The sequence below is a fragment of the Ranitomeya imitator genome, chromosome 1 (assembly GCF_032444005.1).
Source record: "Ranitomeya imitator isolate aRanImi1 chromosome 1, aRanImi1.pri, whole genome shotgun sequence".
In the NCBI taxonomy this organism is placed as follows: Eukaryota; Metazoa; Chordata; class Amphibia; order Anura; family Dendrobatidae; genus Ranitomeya; species Ranitomeya imitator.
The window spans coordinates 982,153,896-982,177,068 of record NC_091282.1 but is presented as its reverse complement, the minus strand read 5'-3'; the positions used below and the strand labels follow the sequence as shown (position 1 = coordinate 982,177,068).

Genomic DNA, 23,173 nt, shown 5'->3' with positions numbered 1-23,173 from the left:
TGTTGTGTTTCAATGTTCTTTCCATTTGATAATAATGGATTTGATGATGCTTCAGGGGATCATCAGAAATTGGGATTTTTTTTTATAACCCAGACATATACTCAAAAAATTGTCCCTGACTTGTTTGGAGATTTCCTTGGTCTTCCTGGTGTTGTTTCGCTAGTGGTGCTTCTTACTTAAAGGGGCCGTCCACTACTAGCACAACCCCTTCTTGAACTAAATGTTTGGCCCAGATAAAATAACGTATACTCACCTCCCATGCCAGTGCCGTTCTTGCGGTGTCAGCACTCGCTCTCCCCGGGGCCCCATGCGGTGTTGTGAAATGAGACACTGGTACCCAATCAGCACTGGCATCACTGTCCCTGGATTGAACATGAAGAGGAAATTTAGGCTGCAGCTGATCTCTAACTTTAAATCCATATGTAGGGGGGGACAGTGATGCCAGTGCTGACCGGGCGAGGCCAAACATTCCGCGAGGCCAAACATTTAGTGGACAAACCCTTTAATGGAGTTGCAGTTGCCAGAGTGTATGTTGGTGTAAGTGCAATGCATAGGTATAGTGGTAAAAATAAGTATTTGATACCCTGCCAATTAGTTTTCCCACCCACAAAGAATGGAGAGGTATGTGATTGTTATCGTAGGTACACTTCACCTGTGAGAGATAGTAACATAGTAACATAGTTAGTAAGGCCGAAAAAAGACATTTGTCCATCCAGTTCAGCCTATATTCCATCATAATAAATCCCCAGATCTACGTCCTTCTACAGAACCTAATTGTATGATACAATATTGTTCTGCTCCAGGAAGACATCCAGGCCTCTCTTGAACCCCTCGACTGAGTTCGCCATCACCACCTCCTCAGGCAAGCAATTCCAGATTCTCACTGCCCTAACAGTAAAGAATCCTCTTCTATGTTGGTGGAAAAACCTTCTCTCCTCCAGACGCAAAGAATGCCCCCTTGTGCCCGTCACCTTCCTTGGTATAAACAGATCCTCAGCGAGATATTTGTATTGTCCCCTTATATACTTATACATGGTTATTAGATCGCCCCTCAGTCGTCTTTTTTCTAGACTAAATAATCCTAATTTCGCTAATCTATCTGGGTATTGTAGTTCTCCCATCCCCTTTATTAATTTTGTTGCCCTCCTTTGTACTCTCTCTAGTTCCATTATATCCTTCCTGAGCACCGGTGCCCAAAACTGGACACAGTACTCCATGTGCGGTCTAACTAGGGATTTGTACAGAGGCAGTATAATGCTCTCATCATGTGTATCCAGACCTCTTTTAATGCACCCCATGATCCTGTTTGCCTTGGCAGCTGCTGCCTGGCACTGGCTGCTCCAGGTAAGTTTATCATTAACTAGGATCCCCAAGTCCTTCTCCCTGTCAGATTTACCCAGTGGTTTCCCATTCAGTGTGTAATGGTGACATTGATTCCTGGAATCTAAAATAAAACAACAGAAAATCACACAGCATCGTTTTTAAATTATGAAATTGCATTTTATGGCATGATCCAAGTAGTAACGTTTCTCCTTGCGGAGAGTGACTTGTTAGGCATGCCAGAGATGAGGAGATTTAAAGCCGCAATGCTCCTCTGGGAAATATGCAAATAGTCTCTTCAGAGAGGAAGAGGACTAGAACTCTAGTCTTTATCACCTACCAACCAACAAGAATTCTGGTTATCATAGACCTGTTAGTTTTTCTTTAAAAAGCCCTCCTACTCTGCACTCATTACCTGTATTAATTGCACCTGTTTCAATTTGTTACACGTATAAAAGACACCTGTCCACACAGTCAATAAAACACACTCCAAAATCTCCATCATGGCCAAGAGCTGTTTAGTGACGCCAGGGACAAAATTATAGAACTGCACAAGGCTGGGATGGGCTACAGGGCAATAGGCTTGGTGAGAAGGTAACAACTATTGGCACAATTATTAGAAAATGGAAGTAACACAAGATGATTGTCAATCTTCCTGAGTCTGGGGCTCCATGCAACTCCATGCAAGATCTTGCTTTGTGGGGTAAGGATAATTCTGAGAAAGGTCAGAAATCAGCCCAGAGCTACATGGGAGGAACTGGTCAATGATTGAATTTTTTGGTATCAACTCCACTCGCCGTTTTTTGAGGAAGTAGAAGGATGAGTACAACCCCAATAACACCGTCCCAACCATGAAGCATGGTAGGGGAAACATCATGCTTTGGAGGTAATTTCTGCATAGGGGACAGGATGACTGCACTGTATTCAATGGAGAATGGATAGGGTCATGTATCGCGAGATTTTGGTAAACAACCTCCTTCCATCAGTAAGAACATTGAAGATGGGTTGTGGCTGCATTTTCCAGCATGACGATGACCCGAAACACACAGCCAGGGCAACAAAGGAGTGGCTCCATATGAAGCATTTCAAGATCCTGGAGTGACCTGCCCTGTCTAGACCTGAAACCAATAGAAAATCTTTGGAGGGAGCTAAACCTCAATGTTGCCCAGCGACAGCTCCAAAACCTGAAAGATCTAGAGAAGATCTGTATGGAGAAGTGGGCAAAATCCCTGCTGCAGTGTGTAGAAACTTGGTCAAGAACTACAGGAAACACCTGACCTCTGTAATTGCAAACAAAGGTTTCTGTACCAAATATTAAATTCTGTTTTTCTACTGTAGCAAATACTCATTACATGCAATAAAATGCAAATTAATTATGTAAGAATCATACAATGTGATTATCTGGATTTTTTTTATTCTATCTCTCACATTTGAAGTGTATCTGCGATAAAAATTACAGACCTCTCCATTCTTTGCAGGTGGCAAAACTTGCAAAATCGGCAGTGTATCAAATACTTATTTTCCCCACTGTAAACAGCTGTTTAACCTATACTAGAAGAAAGTACCAATATTATTTCTTGCAAATTGTTCAAACAAATGCCATGGAATATTATATAAATAAATATAAAAAAAACAAAGTATTCCAAGGAAATACAAAAGTATTTATTAATTATTACACAAAATATTCTATTGAATTATTGAATAAGGCCACAACACATTTCTCGTTAGCTTCTTTAACAATCAAAGAGGAAGCTAACATGAAAATGTGCATTGGATTAGAGTTGGGAAGAAGCTTCGGTATTTACATCCATTGGTCAGCACAATCTTTTGATTGCGTGTTAATACTTACATAGACCAATGTTTTACCACATTTTTGGGAGTTGTGCAACAAATATTAGAGGTTATTATAATTGTGCGTTAACAATATCAAGGGATGCAATAGTATGGATGGTTATATATTTTTGCTTCACATTGACTGTATTTACTAGAATTGCTATTTTGTTGCCCTCATATTTATCTCCCCTTTGTGATATTAACTGGTTGTTTGTAATACTTTTATTTATATTCATATTTATCCCACTTCTGATAGAAATATTCATGGCTAGCTTGCTCTTCCCTTTTTTTATTCTTTAATTAGGTCTTTTTCTGTTTATGTGTTTTATTATGGAATTAATAATAAAATATTTTGTTCAATAAGTAATGAATGTTTTTACTTTTTATTGGAATACATTGTTTTTGGTATATTGTCACGGGGTTACCGCAACAAAGAAGTGCCAGAAGACTGCACCGTCTGATTGCTCCTACTCCTGCGCTGAAAAGAAGCACTTCTCCTTCTTTTTACATGGTGTTTATTTCAGTTAGTCACTCCCATCCCCTTTATAATCTGGGTCCTGATTCAAACCCATGTCAGAGCCAGCTTTTGCTGCAAGGCTTGGTGGAGAGGTGTTTATATGAGAAAGAGTTTTGGAGGATTTATCTGTGACTGTTGTGTGGTTTGAAAGTGTGACTATTCTCTTCCCTCCTTACTTTGGTTATTCCTCCTTCCTGCACTGCCTGGTACATTCCTCTATTACATGTGAGTCAGTATTTGTATGATTGCTATTTTCAGTTACCCTTGTTCATTTTGTCTTGTTCGTCTTGTTGGTGTACTGCGGTGCACGGTAGCGCCCCTCTTCACTGGGTGGTGGAAGAGAACAGACGGTGGGCTGATTCAGGAGATAAGGCAAGGGTGGCGGTCCTGGAATCTTCACCTTCAGAAGTATCCCAGGGTATAGGGCAAGCTAGGGCACCCCCTAGTGGTAGGGACAGGGAAGAAGCCCCTGGTCCCAAGTCACCCAGCAGCTGGGTCGTAGCATATATATGTAGAGCTGTAACTGGATGCCTAAGGATTCTGTGAGGATGTTCTGAATATCTGTATTCCTCAGGTTTTAACTGTTATTTGTCAATATATAGATATATGCAATGTGTGGTCAGTGTTATGAACAGGTAATTCAGAACCACAATGGATCTTGTTATTCAGAGCACACAAAGTGACCTGACAATTAACAAAAACATAGGACGAGCTCTGAGACGTGGAAACTCTGCTGACCGCAATCCCTAATCCTATCCAACCACACTAAAGGTAGCCGTGGAGCGCTCCTGACCAGACCTATGCGCCTCGAGCACAGCCTGAGAAACTAGCTAGCCCTAAGAAAGAAAAATAAGCCTACCTTGCCTCAGAGAAATACCCCAAAGGAAAAGGCAGCCCCCCACATATAATGACTGTGAGTTGAGATGAAAATACAAACGCAGAGATGAAATAGATTTTAGCAAAGTGAGGCCCGACTTACTGAATAGACCGAGGATAGGAAAGATAGCTTTGCGGTCAACACAAAACCCTACGCACAACCACGCAGAGGGGGCAAAAAGACCCTCCGCACCGACTAACGGTACGGAGGTGCTCCCTCTGCGTCCCAGAGCTTCCAGCAAGCAAGAAAAACCAATATAGCAAGCTGGACAGAAAAAACAGCAAACAAAAATGACACAAGCAAAACTTAGCTTATGCAGGATAGACAGGCCACAGGAACGATCCAGGAGGAAGCAAGACCAATACTAGAACATTGACTGGAGGCCAGGATCAAAGCACTAGGTGGAGTTAAATAGAGCAGCACCTAACGACTTAACCTCATCACCTGAGGAAGGAAACTCAGAAGCCGCAGTACCACTCTCATCCACCAAAGGAAGCTCATAGACAGAACCAGCCGAAGTACAACTCACGACCACAGGAGGGAGCCTGGCCACAGAATTCACAACAGTACCCCCCCTTGAGGAGGGGTCACCGAACCCTCACCAGAGCCCCCAGGCCAACCAGGATGAGCCACATGAAAGGCACGAACCAGATCGGCAGCATGGACATCAGAGGCAAAGACCCAGGAATTATCTTCCTGACCATAACTGTCATGATTCCAATGGCAGGGAATCACAAAAGGACAAGCACCAACGAGCTCTAGGGTGATGGAACCTGAGCTGACCGCGACCCTAAACCTGAACACACAAATAACAATAGCCGGGGAACGTGCCTACGTTGATCCTAGACATCTCGCACCAGCCGAAGATCTAACTTCCCCTATTAGAAGAAACACAGACCTCTCTTGCCTCCAGAGAAATACCCCACAGAAATAGCAGCCCCCCACATATAATGACGGTGAAATGAGAGGAAGGCACATACATAGTATGAAAACATATATTCACAGACGTTTTGCTCTCATCAATATAGTACACACCCCTCCTATATGGGGGTCAGAGTACCCATTGTACATAAATATCTCACATTTAGTGTGACCTGATAAATAAAGATGATCACCACTATGGTACTCCAATATAAAAAACCAATTTTATTAAATACAAAGATAAAAAATATATATTTCAATATAAAATTTATGACCAACATGTAAACAGGGGAATAGAATCCACAAAAACAAGGGACAAAACAGCCATAGGCTACCTCACATACATCAGGATAAGCACTAGTATATAGAAGAAGAAGCGAACGCGAAACGCGTGTCGGGGCAGAGGGACGCCGGGGCTCCTACTCAGGACGCACAGTTAAGGTATACACTTATTGTATTTATATTGCCCATCTTGTTTATGCCATATCTAAGCCTTGCTTAGCATTTTTGCGAGCAGGCAGGCTAAGAGTGTCTTTCATTAGGATATATGCTATTATAGCAGTACCTGGTAAATTTGTAATATTACCTTTTGGCCATATATCTAGGCACTGTTTATTAGTGGGTCACCTTTAATTGATTTATTATCTATATACTAGTGCTTATCCTGATGTATGTGAGGTAGCCTATGGCTGTTTTGTCCCTTGTTTTTGTGGATTCTATTCCCCTGTTTACATGTTGGTCATAAATTTTATATTGAAATATATATTTTTTATCTTTGTATTTAATAAAATTGGTTTTTTATATTGGAGTACCATAGTGGTGATCATCTTTATTTATCAGGTCACACTAAATGTGAGATATATATATATAGTATGAAAACAGATTCAGCAAAATGAGGCCCGCTAAAACTAGATAGCAGAGGATACAAAAGTAAACTGCGCGGTCAGCAAAAAACCCTTCAAAAAACCATCCTGCAATTACTTGAACTCATGTTCCAACTCATGGAACATGAGGAGCAATTACAGCCCACTAGAGCAACCAGCAGCAAAGAAACAATTATATGCAAGCTGGACAAGACAAAAATAAAGCAAAACGTGGAACATGAAAATCAAAAACTTAGCTTGTCCTGAAGATTACTGAAGCCAGAAGCTGAGGTAACAAAACACTCTGATAACCTTGATAGCCGGCGGGGAAATGACAAGAAAGCCCGGTTAAATAGGAAACTCCCAAATCCTAATAGAACAGGTGGACACCAGAGACAGCAGAACACAAATCACCCAGTACCATCAGTAACCACCAGAGGGAGCCCCAAAACAGAACTCACAACAGTACCCCCCCCTTGAGGAGGGGTCACCGAACCCTCACGAGAACCACCAGGGCGACCAGGATGAGCCCTATGAAAAGCACGGACCAAATCATCAGCATGAACATCAGAGGCAACCACCCAAGAATTATCCTCCTGACCATAACCCTTCCACTTGACCAAATATTGGAGTTTCCGTCTGGAAACACGAGAATCCAAGATCTTCTCTACAACATACTCCAATTCTCCCTCCACCAGCACCGGAGCAGGAGGCTCAAGCGAAGGAACAACAGGTACCTCATACCTCCGCAACAACGACCGATGGAACACATTATGAATAGCAAACGATGCCGGGCGATCCAAACGAAACGACACAGGGTTAAGAATTTCCAAGATCCTATAAGGACCGATGAACTGAGGCTTGAACTTAGGAGAAGAGACCTTCATAGGAACAAAACGAGAAGACAACCACACCAAGTCCCCAACACGAAGTCGAGGACCCACGCGGCGACGGCGATTAGCAAACTGCTGAGCCTTCTCCTGGGACAACTTCAAATTGTCCACCACATGACTCCAAATCCGATGCAACCCATCCACCACCATGTCCACTCCAGGACAATCAGAAGGCTCCACCTGACCAGAGGAAAAACAAGGATGAAACCCCGAATTACAAAAGAAAGGAGAAACCAAGGTAGCAGAACTAGCCCGATTATTAAGGGCAAACTCGGCCAGCGGCAAAAAGGTAACCCAGTCATCCTGATCAGCAGAAACAAAACACCTCAAATAAGTTTCCAAGGTCTGATTAGTTCGCTCCGTCTGGCCATTCGTCTGAGGATGGAATGCAGACGAAAAGGACAAATCAATGCCCATCTTAGCACAGAACGTCCGCCAAAATCTAGACACAAACTGGGATCCCCTGTCAGAAACGATGTTCTCCGGAATCCCATGCAAACGAACCACGTTCTGGAAAAACAGAGGGACCAACTCAGAGGAGGAAGGCAACTTAGGCAAGGGTACAAGATGAACCATTTTAGAAAAGCGGTCACACACAACCCAGATGACAGACATTTTTTGAGAGACAGGGAGATCCGAAATAAAGTCCATGGAAATGTGCATCCAAGGCCTCTTCGGGATAGGCAAAGGTGACAACAATCCACTGGCTCGAGAACAGCAAGGCTTAGCCCGAGCACAAACCTCACAAGACTGCACAAAAGAACGCACATCCCTCGACAAGGAAGGCCACCAAAAAGACCTGGCCACCAAGTCTCTAGTACCAAATATTCCAGGATGACCTGCCAACGCAGAAGAATGGACCTCGGAGATGACTCTACTGGTCCAACTATCCGGAACAAACAGTCTCTCAGGCGGACAACGATCAGGTTTACCCGCCTGAAACTTCTGCAAAGCACGTCGCAAGTCTGGGAAGACGGCCGACAAAATCACCCCATCCCTAAGGATACCAGTGGGCTCAGAATTTCCAGGGGAGTCAGGCACAAAACTCCTAGAAAGAGCATCCGCCTTCACATTCTTTGAACCTGGCAGGTATGAAACCACAAAATTGAAACGAGAGAAAAACAGTGACCAACGAGCCTGTCTAGGATTCAGACGCCTGGCAGACTCAAGGTAAATCAGATTTTTGTGATCAGTCAAGACCACCACACGATGTCTAGCACCCTCCAGCCAATGACGCCACTCCTCAAATGCCCACTTCATGGCCAAAAGTTCCCGATTACCCACATCATAATTCCGCTCAGCGGGCGAAAATTTTCTAGAAAAGAACGCACATGGCTTCATCACCGAGCAATCGGAGCTTCTCTGTGACAAAACCGCCCCCGCTCCAATCTCGGAAGCATCAACCTCAACTTGGAAAGGAAGCGAAACATCAGGCTGACACAACACAGGAGCAGAAGAAAACCGGCGTTTAAGTTCCTGAAAGGCCTCCACAGCCGCAGGAGACCAATCAGCAACATCAGCACCCTTCTTAGTCAAATCCGTCAAAGGCTTAACAACACTAGAAAAATTAGTTATAAAACGACGATAGAAATTAGCAAAGCCCAAGAACTTCTGCAGACTCTTAAGAGATGCAGGCTGCGTCCAGTCACAAATAGCCCGAACCTTGACGGGATCCATCTCAATAGTAGAAGGGGAAAAAATATACCCCAAGAAAGAAATCTTCTGGACTCCAAAGAGACACTTTGAGCCCTTTACAAACAAGGAATTAGCCCGCAGGACCTGAAACACCTTCCTGACCTGCTGAACATGAGACTCCCAGTCATCAGAAAAAACCAAAATATCATCCAAATACACAATCATAAATTTATCCAGATATTCACGGAAAATATCGTGCATAAAGGACTGGAAGACTGAAGGAGCATTAGAAAGTCCGAAAGGCATTACCAAATACTCAAAATGGCCCTCAGGCGTATTAAATGCGGTTTTCCACTCATCACCTTGCTTTATTCGTATAAGATTATACGCACCCCGAAGATCAATCTTAGTGAACCATTTAGCCCCCTTAATGCGAGCAAACAAATCAGTCAACAAAGGCAAAGGATACTGATATTTTACGGTAATCTTATTCAAAAGACGATAATCTATACAAGGCCTTAAGGACCCATCTTTTTTGGCCACGAAAAAAAAACCTGCTCCCAAAGGGGACGAAGATGGACGGATATGTCCCTTTTCCAAGGACTCCTTAACATAATCCCGCATAGCAGTATGCTCTGGCCCTGACAGATTGAACAAACGACCTTTAGGAAATTTACTACCAGGAATCAAATCTATAGCACAATCGCAATCCCTGTGAGGAGGAAGCGAACTGAGCTTAGGCTCCTCAAAAACATCCCGATAATCAGACAAAAATACAGGAACCTCAGAAGGAGTAGATGAAGCGATAGAAATCGGAGGTGCATCATCATGAACCCCCTGACATCCCCAGCTTAACACAGATATTGTTTTCCAGTCAAGGACTGGATTATGAGTTTGTAACCATGGCAGACCAAGTACTAGAACATCATGTAAATTATACAATACCAGGAAGCGAATCACCTCCTGATGAACGGGAGTCATACGCATGGTCACTTGTGTCCAGTACTGAGGTTTATTCATAGCTAAAGGTGTAGAGTCAATTCCCTTCAAAGGAATAGGGACTTCCAGAGGCTCAAAACTAAACCCACATCGCTTGTCAAATGACCAATCCATAAGACTCAGGGCAGCGCCTGAATCTACATAGGCATCGACGGAAATGGATGATAATGAGCAAATCAGAGTCACAGACAGAATGAACTTAGACTGTAACGTACTAATGGCAACAGACTTATCAACCTTTTTTGTGCGTTTAGAGCATGCTGATATAACATGAGCTGAATCACCACAATAAAAGCACAACCCATTTTTCCGCCTATAGTTTTGCCGTTCACTTCTAGACTGAACTCTATCACATTGCATTGTCTCAAGTGCCTGTTCAGAAGACACCGCCAAATGGTGCACAGGTTTGCGCTCCCGTAAACGCCGATCAATCTGAATAGCCATAGTCATAGACTCATTCAGACCCGTAGGCGCAGGGAACCCCACCATAACATCTCTAATGGCCTCAGAAAGGCCATCTCTGAACTTTGCAGCCAGGGCGCACTCATTCCACTGAGTAAGCACTGACCATTTCCGAAATTTTTGACAATATATTTCTACTTCATCTTGCCCCTGAGAGAGAGCTAATAAAGCTTTTTCAGCCTGAATCTCCTGGTTAGGTTCCTCATAGAGCAAACCCAATGCCAGAAAAAACGCATCCACATTAAGCAACGCAGGATCCCCTGGTGCCAATGCAAATGCCCAATTTTGAGGGTCACCCCGCAGGAAAGATATAATAATCTTAACCTGCTGAGCAGGGTCTCCAGAAGAGCGAGATTTCAAAGAAAGGAACAGCTTGCAATTGTTCCTAAAATTCAGAAAACTAGATCTATCTCCAGCAAAGAACTCTGGAATAGGAATTCTAGGTTCAGACATAGGAGCGTGTACAACAAAATCTTGTATATTTTGAACCTTAGCAGCAAGATTATTCAAGCTGGAAGCTAAACTCTGGACGTCCATGATAAACAGCTAAGGTCAGAGCCATTCAAGGATTAAGAGGAGGAAAAAAAAAAAAAAAAAAATCAGCCAGGCTGCAATTAAGGCTAGGCAGCAACCTCAGAGGAGAGAAAAAAAAAAAAAAAAACTTCCTCAGTCTACTTTTCCTCCTACTTCAGCCCAAACATTTTGGCCGGCTATACTGTCATGATTCCAATGGCAGGGAATCACAAAAGGACAAGCACCAACGAGCTCTAGGGTGATGGAACCTGAGCTGACCGCGACCCTAAACCTGAACACACAAATAACAATAGCCGGGGAACGTGCCTACGTTGATCCTAGACGTCTCGCACCAGCTGAAGATCTAACTTCCCCTATTAGAAGAAACACAGACCTCTCTTGCCTCCAGAGAAATACCCCACAGAAATAGCAGCCCCCCACATATAATGATGGTGAAATGAGAGGAAGGCACATACATAGTATGAAAACAGATTCAGCAAAATGAGGCCCGCTAAAACTAGATAGCAGAGGATACAAAAGTAAACTGCGCGGTCAGCAAAAAACCCTTCAAAAAACCATCCTGCAATTACTTGAACTCATGTTCCAACTCATGGAACATGAGGAGCAATTACAGCCCACTAGAGCAACCAGCAGCAAAGAAACAATTATATGCAAGCTGGACAAGACAAAAATAAAGCAAAACGTGGAACAAGAAAATCAAAAACTTAGCTAGTCCTGAAGATTACTGAAGCCAGAAGCTGAGGTAACAAAACACTCTGATAACCTTGGTAGCCGGCGGGGAAATGACAAGAAAGCCCGGTTAAATAGGAAACTCCCAAATCCTAATAGAACAGGTGGACACCAGAGACAGCAGAACACAAATCACCCAGTACCATCAGTAACCACCAGAGGGAGCCCCAAAACAGAACTCACAACACATAACCCTTCCACTTAACCAGATACTGGAGTTTCCGTCTCGAAACACGAGAATCCAAAATCTTCTCCACTATATACTCCAACTCCCCCTCAACCAAAACCGGAGCAGGAGGATCAATAGATGGAACCACAGGTGCCACGTATCTCCGCAACAATGACCTATGGAACACGTTATGGATGGAAAAAGAAGCTGGAAGAGTCAAACGAAAAGACACAGGATTAAGAACCTCAGAAATCCTATATGGACCAATGAAACGAGGCTTAAACTTAGGAGAGGAAACCTTCATAGGAATATAACGAGATGACAACCAAACCAAATCCCCAACACGAAGTCGGGGACTCACACAGCGCCTGCGGTTAGCGAAACGTTGAGCCTTCTCCTGGGACAAAGTCAAATTGTCCACTACATGAGTCCAAATCTGCTGCAACCTATCCACCACAGTATCCACACCAGGACAGTCCGAAGACTCAACCTGCCCTGAAGAGAAACGAGGGTGGAACCCAGAATTGCAGAAAAACGGCGAAACCAAAGTAGCCGAGCTGGCCCGATTATTAAGGGCGAACTCAGCCAAAGGCAAAAAGGACACCCAATCATCCTGATCAGCAGAAACAAAACATCTCAGATATGTTTCCAAAGTCTGATTGGTTCGTTCAGTCTGGCCATTTGTCTGAGGATGGAAAGCCGAGGAAAAAGACAAATCAATGCCCATCCTAGCACAAAAGGCTCGCCAAAACCTCGAAACAAACTGGGAACCTCTGTCAGAAACGATGTTCTCTGGAATGCCATGTAAACGAACCACATGCTGGAAAAACAATGGCACCAAATCAGAGGAGGAAGGCAATTTAGACAAGGGCACCAAATGGACCATCTTAGAGAAGCGATCACAAACCACCCAAATGACCGACATTCTTTGAGAGACGGGGAGATCCAAAATAAAATCCATAGAGATATGTGTCCAAGGCCTCTTCGGGACTGGCAAGGGCAAAAGCAAACCACTGGCACAAGAACAGCAGGGCTTGGCCCGAGCACAAATCCCACAGGACTGCACAAAAGAACGCACATCCCGCGACAGAGACGGCCACCAAAAGGATCTAGCCACCAAATCTCTGGTACCAAAGATTCCAGGATGACCAGCCAACACCGAACAATGAACCTCAGAGATAACTTTATTCGTCCACCTATCAGGGACAAACAGTTTCTCCGCTGGGCAACGGTCAGGTCTATTAGCCTGAAATTTTTGCAGCACCCGCTGCAAATCAGTGGAGATGGCAGACAAAGTTACCCCCTCTTTGAGAATACCCGCCGGCTCAGGCAAACCCGGAGAATCGGGCACAAAACTCCTAGACAGGGCATCCGCCTTCACATTTTTAGAGCCCGGAAGGTACGAAACCACAAAGTCAAAACGGGAGAAAAACAGCGACCAACGAGCCTGTCTAGGATTGAACCGTTTGGCAGACTCGAGATAAGTCAAGTTCTTGTGATCAGTCAAGACCACCACGCGATGCTTAGCTCCTTCAAGCCAATGACGCCACTCCTCGAATGCCCACTTCATGGCTAGCAACTCTCGATTGCCAACATCATAATTTCGCTCAGCAGGCGAAAACTTCCTGGAAAAGAAGGCGCATGGTTTCATCACCAAGCAATCAGAACCTCTCTGTGACAAAACAGCCCCTGCTCCAATTTCAGAAGCATCAACCTCGACCTGGAACGGAAGCGAAACATCTGGTTGGCACAACACAGGGGCAGAAGAAAAACGACGCTTCAACTCCTGAAAAGCTTCCACAGCAGCAGAAGACCAATTGACCACATCAGCACCCTTCTTGGTTAAATCAGTCAACGGTTTAGCAAAACTAGAAAAATTATTGATGAAGCGACGATAAAAATTAGCAAAGCCCAGGAACTTCTGCAGACTCTTCAGAGATGTTGGCTGAGTCCAATCATAAATGGCCTGAACTTAAACAGGGTCCATCTCGATAGTAGAAGGAGAAAAAATGAACCCCAAAAATGAAACCTTCTGAACACCAAAGAGACACTTTGACCCCTTCACAAACAAAGAATTAGCACGCAGGACCTGGAACACCATTCTGACCTGCTTCACATGAGACTCCCAATCATCCGAGAAGACCAAAATATCATCCAAGTATACAATCAGGAATTTATCCAGGTACTCTCGGAAGATGTCATGCATAAAGGACTGAAACACTGATGGAGCATTAGAAAGCCCGAATGGCATAACCAGGTACTCAAAATGGCCTTCGGGCGTATTAAATGCTGTTTTCCATTCATTGCCCCGTTTAATACGCACAAGATTATATGCACCACGAAGATCTATCTTGGTGAACCAACTAGCCCCCTTAATCCGAGCAAACAAATCAGACAGCAGCGGCAAGGGGTACTGAAATTTGACCGTAATTTTATTTAGAAGGCGGTAATCAATACAAGGTCTCAGCGAACCATCCTTCTTGGCCACAAAAAAGAACCCCGCTCCCAATGGCGACGATGACGGGCGAATATGACCCTTCTCCAAAGACTCCTTCACGTAACTCCGCATAGCGGCGTGCTCAGGTACAGATAAATTAAACAGTCGACCCTTAGGAAACTTACTACCAGGAATCAAATCGATAGCACAATCACAATCCCTATGCGAGGTAGGGCATTGGACTTGGGCTCATCGAATACATCCCGGTAATCAGACAAGAACTCTGGGACCTCAGAAGGGGTGGATGATGAGATAGACAGAAATGGAACATCACCATGTACCCCCTGACAACCCCAGCTGGACACAGACATTGATTTCCAATCTAATACTGGGTTATTGACTTGTAACCATGGCAACCCCAACACGACCATATCATGCAGATTATGCAACACCAGGAAGCGAATATCCTCCTGGTGCGCAGGAGCCATGCACATGGTCAGCTGGGTCCAATACTGAGGCTTATTCTTGGCCAAAGGCGTAGCATCAATTCCTCTCAATGGAATACGACACTGCAAGGGCTCCAAGACAAACCCACAGCGCCTAGCAAACTCCAAGTCCATCAAATTCAGGGCAGCGCCTGAATCCACAAATGCCATGACAGAATAGGAAGACAAAGAGCAGATCAAAGTAACGGACAAAAGAAATTTCGACTGTACCGTACCAATGGTGGCAGACCTAGCGAACCGCTTAGTGCGCTTAGGACAATCGGAGATAGCATGAGTGGAATCACCACAGTAGAAACACAGCCCATTCTGACGTCTGTGTTCTTGCCTTTCAGCTCTGGTCAAAGTCCTATCGCACTGCATAGGCTCAGGTTTATGCTCAGATAATACCGCCAAATGGTGCACAGATTTACGCTCATGCAAGCGTCGACCGATTTGAATGGCCAAAGACATAGACTCATTCAGACCAGCAGGCATAGGAAATCCCACCATGACATCCTTGAGGGCTTCAGAGAGACCCTTTCTGAAAATAGCTGCCAGCGCACATTCATTCCATTGAGTGAGCACGGACCACTTTCTAAACTTCTGACAATAAATCTCTATCTCATCCTGACCCTGACACAGAGCCAGCAAATTTTTCTCTGCCTGATCCACGGAATTAGGTTCATCGTACAGCAATCCGAGCGCCAGAAAAAACGCATCAATATTACATAATGCAGGATCTCCTGGCGCAAGGGAAAATGCCCAGTCTTGAGGGTCGCCACGTAATAAAGAAATAATGATCTTAACTTGTTGAACTGGGTCACCAGAGGAGCGGGGTTTCAAAGCCAGAAATAGTTTACAATTATTTTTAAAATTCAAAAACTTAGCTCTATCTCCAGAAAATAACTCAGGAATAGGAATTTTAGGTTCTAACATAGGATTCTGAACCACTAAATCTTGAATATTCTGTACATTTATAGCGAGATTATCCATCAAAGAGAACAGACCCTGAATGTCCATGTCCACACCTGTGTTCTGAACCACCCTGATGTAAAGGGGAAAAGAAAGACAGAACACAGTGCAAAGAAAAAAAAATGGTCTCAGAACTTCTCTTTTCCCTCTATTGAGAAGCATTAGTACTTTGGGCCTCCAGTACTGTTATGAACAGGTAATTCAGAACCACAATGGATCTTGAAGTTCAGAGCACACAAAGTGACCTGACAATTAACAAAAACATAGGACGAGCTCTGAGACGTGGAAACTCTGCTGACCGCAATCCCTAATCCTATCCAACCACACTAAAGGTAGCCGTGGAGCGCTCCTGACCAGACCTATGCACCTCGAGCACAGCCTGAGAAACTAGCTAGCCCTAAGAAAGAAAAATAAGCCTACCTTGCCTCAGAGAAATACCCCAAAGGAAAAGGCAGCCCCCCACATATAATGACTGTGAGTTGAGATGAAAATACAAACGCAGAGATGAAATAGATTTTAGCAAAGTGAGGCCCGACTTACTGAATAGACCGAGGATAGGAAACATAGCTTTGCGGTCAACACAAAACCCTACAAACAACCACGCAGAGGGGGCAAAAAGACCCTCCGCACCGACTAACGGTACGGAGGTGCTCCCTCTGCGTCCCAGAGCTTCCAGCAAGCAAGAAAAACCAATATAGCAAGCTGGACAGAAAAAACAGCAAACAAAAATGACACAAGCAAAACTTAGCTTATGCAGGATAGACAGGCCACAGGAACGATCCAGGAGGAAGCAAGACCAATACTAGAACATTGACTGGAGGCCAGGATCAAAGCACTAGGTAGAGTTAAAGGGAACCTGTCACCTGAATTTGGCGGGACTGGTTTTGGGTCATATGGGCGGAGTTTTCGGGTTTTTGATTCACCCTTTCCTTACCTGCCGGCTGCATGCTGGCTGCAATATTGGATTGAAGTTCATTCTCTGTCCTCCGTAGTACACGCCTGCACAAGGCAATCTTTCCTTGCGCAGGCGTGTACTATGGAGGACAGAGAATGAACTTCAATCCAATATTGCAGCCAGCATGCAGCCAGCAGGTAAGGAAAGGGTGAATCAAACACCCGAAAACTCCGCCCATATGACCCAAAACCAGTCCCGCCAAATTCAGGTGACAGAGTCCCTTTAAATAGAGCAACACCTAACGACTTAACCTCATCACCTGAGGAAGGAAACTCAGAAGCCGCAGTACCACTCTCATCCACCAAAGGAAGCTCATAGACAGAACCAGCCGAAGTACCACTCACGACCACAGGAGGGAGCCTGGCCACAGAATTCACAACAGGTCAGATATGCTCAATATAATAATATTATTGGGTTTTATCCTAGTGACATGACAAGAATTCAATCACTTATAAGTATTAGGATAGTGTAAAAAGATACAGTATTTCGATACATCTCTCTCTGTCCCAGATGCCACCTCTCTGCTATCTAGAATCACAGAGTGTCTAATAGATATATCTTCCATATTGTCATTGCGCTTTCTGAAACTGAGTAAAAAACTGAACTCATAATGTTTCCTCCATCCCACTCAACCCCCCTACCAGGTCTATCTACCATAATAAATGACATGCTTTCTCCTGTATCACAAGTCTGCTCAGTGTAACCCTTGACTCTGCTCTGTCCTTTAAATCATATGATCAAGCCCTTAGTAAATGCAACCATCCCAACTCAAAACTATTTCCAAAATCCACCCTTTAGTCAGCTGCAAATCAATTAAAATGTTATTGCATGCTCTCTTCGTCTCCCGCCTCGACTACTGCAATATCATCCTCTGTGGCCCCTCTATCCTTAACTCTGCTGCCCCATTAATCCACTTCTCCCCTCGCTACTTGATGTTGAGGCATCGCTGCATATGACTCAAGCGATTGCACAATTGCAGCTTCAAGCCCTCTACGTGATCTAACAAGAAAAGTAAAAAAAAAAAAGTTTAAAAAAATTTCAAAAATTAAATAAAAACTAAGAGTAAACATCGTAATTTAAAAAAATTCAAGAACACCAACATTACTTTTTTTAGTCGCCACAATTCCACAAAAAATGCTGTAACAAGCGATCAAAAAGTGACAGCTATTCCTAAATGGTACTAATAAAAACATCATCTCGCCCTTCAAAAAATAAGCCATGATACAGCTCCATTGGCCAAAAATAAAAATGTTATGGGTCTCGGAAAATGGAAACACAACTCCAAAATTTTTTTTTCAAACTTCAAATTTTTTTCACCACTAAAATAATGAAAAAACTGGACATGTTAGGAATGACCGAATTAGTATTGATGAGGAAAATCATATTGCATGGTCATTTTTACCACAAAATGTACACCGTAAAAACAATTCCCAAAAAACAATCAGAATTGCACTTGGAATTTTTTTCCTGTTTTTGGGTACACTATGTGGTAATATAAATGGTGTCATTCAAAAGTACAACTCGTCCCACAAAAAAAACAAGCCCTCATATGGCTATGTGGACAGAAAAATAAAATAGTTATGGCTCTGGAAGAAGGAGCAGAAAAAATGGAAACGACAAAATGAAAATGGGCCACATTCGTAAAAGGAAGGGGTTAAGATGTCCGATTGTCTTTCACAACTGAAACCTTCAGACCAACCTGAAAACACATCTCTTCAGAAACGACAGCCAGCAATAACCCCACTGTCACCTCACTAACATCGGAACTGCTCCAACTCCCCGACCCACTGTCTCCTTCCCCTATACTCTGTAGATTGTAAGCTCATGTGGGCAGGGTCCTCTCCCCCATTGTACCAGCCTGTCACTGTTAGCTTCTTTACTGTATTTGATATATGTATTATATGTATATATACCCTTTTTGAATGTGCAGCACTGTGGAATTAATGGTACTTTAAAAAATAAATAAATAATAAAGTAGTAAAATAAGTTATACTGGCTTATTAACTTTCCAAAGAAAAATGCAGGTTTACACAACTTAAAGGACATTAAAAAAGTTTTCTACTTATGCATTTTATATATGCAAATATACAAGGCCAAGATTAGATGGATGATGCTGGACAAAAGTCAAGGTCAATACAACAAAATCCATTGTACAAGGAAGAGAAGCATTGATTTCTTTCTTGAATGCAGAATAACTGATCTAAGGAATTATATGCCTATCTGTGCTATCAATGGAAATTAACTAAAGTATCGGAATAGGGTCATTTTAGGATTAGTTTGGCAGAAGAAAATGGTAGGTCAAGTATATTGCTCAAAATGTTTCAAGAAGTTTTACAATATTAGGTACAACTCTCAGCGTAGTAATGCTAGGATAGTTTCACAGTACCTGAAAAGGCACTGTGTATGTAATGGGTTTTGCAATTCAGAATATACCATACCCACAATAAAACTAATGTTTCTTGAATAATTTGTCAACGTAATAAAATAATAACAGGGATACTTCCCATGAGATAGGATTAGATTATTGTAAGTTAAATTTATTGTAAGACGCAGTTAGTTATGTGACTGTACATACCAGAGACAAAAATAAAATAAGCCTTACAAAAGAAAGATACAGATGGGGAGAAGACCTTGCAAATGATAGCTTAAGGCTACTTTGACACATCAGGTTTTTGCCGTCAGGCACAATCCGGCGAGTTTTGAAAAAAACGGATCTGTTTTTTTCCCGCCGGATCCATTTTTTTCTCATAGAGTTGTATAAGCGCCGGATTGCGCCTGATGGCCACACATTTCATCCATTTTTTGCCGGATCGGTCAAAAATTTATTTTCCGGTGGACGGAGAAAACATCCATATAAACGTTTTTTTCTGTCCGGCGAAAAAACGCCCAGCCACGGTTCCAGCGATAAACCGATGAAACGTGTGTTGTATTGACTGGATCCGGCTACCAATTCCGTTTTTTTGCAGTGAATCTGCCCCGTTCCTGCATTTTACATTCTCTCTCCCCGATAAACCAAAACAGATCCAGCAAAAAAAACGGATACGGCGCATCAGTTTTTCACAATTTGCACTAGATCCGTTTTTTGAAAAAATAGACGAATTATGCCTGAAGGCAAAAAACTGATGTGTGAAAATAACCTAAGCATTACAGGGGCAACAAGGTCATAGAAGGTTGTAGGCTGGTTACTTTTGAAGATTTTGATGGTGGGAGATATTCTGTAATACTAGGGTAGCAAGGCTTAAAAAGGTTTCAAATGTCACAAAAGTGGTGTCCAAACGATTGTATACCTGTAAAACAAGAATCACAGATAGTAATCACCCTTCCAGGGTCCCGCACTGCCTCTCCTCTGCTGCTTTGTGTGTTTTGGCTGCGGCAGAGACATTATGACTACAGTTCTCATCACCACTGAGCCTATCACTAAGCTTGGCAGCTCCAGTTATATTCAATTTGTATTTTGATTCCCATAACTCATAACTAAAGATGAGAGACTTGATTCACAGGACTCTGGTCCATTGTCCAGGCCAGTAATTTGTGACTGATGGGCTGGAAGCCTGCAAATTTCCTTACCTGCCGGCACCATCGGCACTTCTTTTGATTAACTACGCTGACATAACATAAACATTGTGATGTGATGCACACACAACGTCGCTCCAGACCGACTAATTAAAACAAGACTAAGGAATGTCGAAAGGTAAGGAGATGTGAAGGTCTCCCATCCTGAGGTCACAGATTGCTGACCTGGCAAAAGAAAAGTCCTTCAAATTTATTTTCCCAACTCTACTCATAAATGCATAATAACATTAATCAAATTAGTGGTTTGTGTCACTATTCCTCCTATTGTTGTGTCTGGATGCAGTTGGTGACAGTTCAGCCATCCAATCTAGGGCTGGGGCATGCAGAGCTGTCAGTGTTGTGAGTGTAAGTCCATTTATCTCCTGTTTGGAGTGATTACCTGGCTATTTAGCTGCCTCTCTGCCTCCAATTACTGCCAGTTGAAGCTTAGCTCAAGTGGTGTGTGTTTGTTCTGTGCTTTGAGTTGTTATATTCTGCACTTTGTTGACCAACCTTGGATTTGTCTTTGACCATCCATTTGCCTAGCCCCTTTGTCTTGATATGCTACCTTCCTGGAATTCTGACCTCAGACAGTGACCTGACTATGCCTCTGTCTTTCCCCTTAGTTTACAATGAGCTCTTTTGGTATCTGACTCCAGACCTCTTGACTGCCTTACCTCACAGCTTTTCCGTAAGTAGTGACTAGTGTCACAGTATGGTTGTATAGTATAGGTCGTAAAATAGCAATACAAATTATACCTGTTTTTTAATTAGGTATGCTCAGAAAATAAGCTTCAAAGTCACGTGCAAATTAGATTGTAAGTGCATTAAAGGGAACCTGTCACCTGAATTTGGCGGGTCCTTTTTTGGGTCATATGGGTGGTGTTTTCGGGTCTTTTATTAACCCCTTTTTTCCCCGCTGGCCGCACGAAGGTCGCGAAATTGACTTGCCGTTGATTCGCTTTCCTCCCTAGTTAACGTGTGCACAAAGCAATCTTGCCTTGCGCACGCGCAGTATGCTTTGCCCAACTGTGGGCAAAGCCAAAAACCATTAGTGCGCATGCGCCGGCACACTATGTCCCGAAACACAGCAAAATACTTCCGGGACATAGTGCACTGGTGAATCAACGGCAAGTCAATTTCGCGATCAGCGTGCGGACAGCAGGAAAAAAAGGGGTTAATAAAAGACCCGAAAACACCGCCCATATGACCCAAAAAAGGACTCGCCAAATTCAGGTGACAGGTTCCTTTTAAGGGAGTGTCAATGTACTCCTTGTGCATACACACTCCCAGAATGATTTTCCATACTAATTTCCATATAACTTTAAACATTGATTTATCAGCCATGGTGCATCAGGTTACTACAACATTATTATTAATCTTTTTGACCCATACAGCCATACTGCTAGTTTACTTACTGAAATTGTCCTGAGAGGTTTCCTTTAATGGGGTAGAAAAAAAACAGAAAACATTGATGTCACTGAAAAAACGTAAATCATATCAGTAAAGTTTCTGAAAGCATAACAAATTGTTTCTTTGAATAATTTGTACTTACAGTATATGACATTCGCGCTCTTACAGCGTGCAAAGAAGCAATCAATTTCTGACTGACAGACACTCTGGTTAGTGACTTCCCTCAGTGTTAGGAAAGTGCTGATTAATAAAAAATCACAGATGACGGTGTCTGTGATTTGGAAGCAGCACTAAGAAGTGTGCACAATATGCATATGTAATAGATATTTTATAGAAATTATCTCCGTTAGGTAGAACTAGCTGCAAATGAAATCATAATATGCAAAATCACAGACATAGAGCAAAGTATGGTTGATCTAGAATCAGTAAATGGTCAAGATGATGATACGCCCTGTACACTCTTACACTGATTAGGCATACAATGTTTTATTCTAGTCTATAGTATTGTGACCTTTGGAAATGATTTGCTGTCTAATAAATGTCCTCTGAATGAATACATTGCTTGGGTGAATAATGTAGATCACAAGTGGTAGGACCATCATACATCTAAGGCTACTTTGATGAGATGTAATTTAAACAAGCACATCATAAATCTTCCACCTTCTGCTAAACATCCACCACTCACTGGAGAGACATTTCATATAGTTCCAGAATGTAAAGTAGGACGAGGGAAATGTAATGCTTTTCTTCAGTCATCACTTAAGACACTGATCAGATTGTATTCCAGTATTATTTATCGTAGTTATTTACCATGTATTTGATTTCTTCCAGCCAGAGATAAATGGCTGCCGTCTGATCCACAGATTATATCTGAAGGCCTATACGCAATAGCTGTTGTTCTGAGCTTCTCGCGCATAGCCTACATTCTGCCAGCCAATGAAAGTTTTGGACCTCTACAGATATCACTGGGGAGAACTGTGAAGGACATCTTTAAGTTCATGGTCCTCTTTATTATGGTTTTCCTGGCATTTATGATTGGGATGTTTATCCTGTATTCTTACTACCTTGGAGCTAAAGTGAATTCCGCTTTCACGACGTAAGTATTATAATATTTTTTGGTTTAGCAATGCTTACTTTTTTATAAGTTGTTTTACATTATTTATATAAACACATTTTCTGGTTGAGCAATAAAATGCACAAGTAGAATGAAAAGCAGGGGCCTTTGTGCACTTAAAGAAATAACTTATGAATTAATAATAAGACAAGGTAACTATGAACCCTTGCCCCTTTATAAGCCCACACTCTAAAGAACATAATAATAATAATAATAATCTTTATTTTTATATAGCGCTAACATATTCCGCAGCGCTTTACAGTTTGCACACATTATCATCACTGTCCCCGATTGGGCTCACAATCTAGAATTCCTATCAGTATGTCTTTGGTAACATAGATATAACAATTGAGTGTTGACAGGAGACAATGTGAAAGTTTGTATGTGTTCGAATAACAGACTCACCGGTCACCGGTATAAGCCATGTGCTAATAGGTTCTTTAATAGACTGGAGAAGAACTCTCTCACGGCTGCCAAGTAAACTTCCTATTCA

At 42.7% G+C, this 23,173-nt stretch overlaps 1 protein-coding gene across 1 annotated transcript in view; it reads left to right on the top strand.

Moving 5' to 3' along the window:
- The window catches only part of TRPC3 (transient receptor potential cation channel subfamily C member 3), a 499,528-nt gene that overhangs the window by 432,878 nt on the left and 43,477 nt on the right, over positions 1-23,173 (top strand). Inside the window, exon 7 of the mRNA XM_069743890.1 lies at positions 22,398-22,662. Within this exon, the coding sequence (XP_069599991.1) occupies positions 22,398-22,662 (265 nt within the window). The remainder of the gene's footprint in view (positions 1-22,397; positions 22,663-23,173) is intronic.